The sequence below is a fragment of the Benincasa hispida genome, chromosome 6 (assembly GCF_009727055.1).
Source record: "Benincasa hispida cultivar B227 chromosome 6, ASM972705v1, whole genome shotgun sequence".
NCBI classification, from domain to species: Eukaryota; Viridiplantae; Streptophyta; class Magnoliopsida; order Cucurbitales; family Cucurbitaceae; genus Benincasa; species Benincasa hispida.
Genome location: NC_052354.1, coordinates 14958977 through 14961072, shown reverse-complemented (window position 1 = coordinate 14961072; position 2096 = coordinate 14958977). Strand labels below are relative to the sequence as shown.

At 38.1% G+C, this 2096-nt stretch overlaps 1 protein-coding gene across 1 annotated transcript; it reads left to right on the top strand.

The window, feature by feature from the left end:
• Positions 1 to 241: 241 nt before the first annotated feature.
• Positions 242 to 1709, top strand: LOC120080599 (chlorophyll a-b binding protein 6A, chloroplastic). The gene is made up of 4 exons (XM_039035318.1): positions 242 to 493; positions 792 to 894; positions 982 to 1270; positions 1439 to 1709. The coding sequence occupies exons 1-4, from the start codon at positions 297 to 299 to the stop codon at positions 1588 to 1590; spliced, it is 741 nt and encodes a 246-aa protein (XP_038891246.1). The 5' UTR covers positions 242 to 296; the 3' UTR covers positions 1591 to 1709.
• The last annotated feature ends 387 nt before the right edge of the window (positions 1710 to 2096 follow it).

Here is a 2096-nt window from a genome sequence, read left to right as displayed (position 1 = left end):
TTTTATATGTAATCTCATCTTCAAGATTTATCCACATGGAACAATCTCCACCACGCAATTCCAAGATCCTTGATTCCCTAGCCAACAGGATATTCCACGTCAGCAAACAAAATGGATCGACAAATTCCACGTGGCCCAATGAGATCACAAAACCAACCCACACTTAGCCAATGAAAATCGAACTTTAGATTCCCCAATCTCTCTACTGCAAGTGCTTTTAGTCCCCTTCCTTCCCTTCTTCTTCCTCCACTTCACTCTCTCAATCTCTTCTCACCTTCTTTCTCACTGTTTTTTCAATGGCTTCCAATACCTTGATGAGCTGTGGCATTGCCACCACCGCCTTCCCTTCAGTCCTTTCCTCCTCTAAGTCTAAATTCGCTGCGGCTGTCCCCATTTCCGGCGTTGCCGTTAATGCATCGTCCAGATTTTCCATGTCCGCCGAGTGGATGCCCGGCCAGCCCCGCCCCCCCTACCTCGACGGCTCATCCCCTGGGTATTGAATTTTGAAATGCCTTTTGTTCGTTTAAACCGGTGGGGTTTGTTAATGTAGGATGATGTTTGCTATCTAGGTGTTTGATGAAATGTCCTGATACTCTTTTTGGGTGCTTTGATTTAACCTTGACTCGATGAAATCGTTATGTATGTGAATCAAAAGAGAAATCATGTCAAACTGGCATTAGTTTTTGTCATGGTTAATGATGATTAATTTAGCATTATTAAAGCTTTAGTTTATGGCTACGTGATGACTTAGAATAGATTAGATGTTTGAGATCTGTGGTCATGTTCAACAGTGATTTTGGTTTCGACCCACTTCGGCTGGGAGAAGTGCCAGAGAACCTCGAGAGATTCAAGGAGTCTGAGCTAATTCACTGCAGATGGGCCATGCTTGCTGTTGTAAGTATCGCAAATTCAGTTGCTTGATTCTGAGATGATGGGTCTTTTCTTTTTCATTTTCCAATGCTGTTCCTTCTGTTTTTTCAGCCAGGGATTTTGGTACCTGAGGCTTTGGGTTTAGGCAACTGGGTGAAAGCTCAAGAATGGGCAGCAATTCCAGGAGGCCAAGCTACATACTTGGGGCAACCAGTTCCATGGGGAACTTTGCCCACTATTTTGGTCATTGAGTTCCTTGCCATTGCCTTTGTAGAGCACCAGCGTAGCATGGAGAAAGACCCCGAGAAGAAGAAATACCCTGGAGGTGCTTTCGACCCATTAGGCTACTCAAAAGACCCTGAAAAATTGAAGGAATACAAAGTCAAAGAGATAAAAAACGGTAACTGATTTAGGCTTTGAATGCTTTTGGAACTGTTAAACAAATTTTCCTATAAACCAGATTTAGGCTTTGAGGCTACTGTATTCCTTATTGCTTTTTACTCAAATGGTTAGAATGAAGAAGGGGAAAAACATTTTATGCAAATTACCAATTACTTATGGTTTGTAGGTCGGTTGGCGCTGTTGGCTTTTGTTGGGTTCTGTGTGCAACAATCAGCATACCCAGGAACAGGGCCATTGGAGAACTTGGCAACTCACTTGGCTGACCCATGGCACAACAACATTGGCGATATTATCATCCCCAGATCGATTTCGCCTTGAATTTTGTACTAAATCATACCAATTGTAATTAAATTTGTGTGTATTGCATCTGAACTCAAGGCTTTCCTCTCTTTATGGCTTTGAATGTGCTCTATAACTTGATTTTGACCTTCATTTTAGTGCATGGAGTTACCATTGGAGGAAGGAAAAACAAAAGGATTATATTACAAATTTAATCGAAGTTTATATCTATTTGGTTCTTCAATAAATATATATATATATATATATTATATATATATTATTATATATATATATAATATATATATATATATAAATTCACAGATAGATTAGAGACAAAATAAAAAGTCAAAATTACATACACAAAATTCAAATTTATATTTTTCTTAAAAAATCAAAATTATAACTAAAATGTCAATTTTTTTTAATTTTTTTTAATAATTTGTTAGTGACTTCAAAGTTTGGAAAATTGTCCAAAATAACCTCCTAAAATTTCACTCTTTCAAAAATAGCATACTTTTTGAAAACCCTTTAAAATGTTTTTTTCG

Excerpts from the sequence above, each read along its gene's own strand:
- LOC120080599 (XM_039035318.1), top strand. The coding sequence starts at position 297 with ATGGCTTCCAATACCTTGATGAGCTGTGGCATTGCCACCACCGCCTTC. Across the intron at positions 895-981 it reads GATGGGCCATGCTTGCTGTT|CCAGGGATTTTGGTACCTGA; the intron begins GTAAGTATCGCA and ends CTGTTTTTTCAG. Across the intron at positions 1,271-1,438 it reads AGTCAAAGAGATAAAAAACG|GTCGGTTGGCGCTGTTGGCT; the intron begins GTAACTGATTTA and ends TATGGTTTGTAG.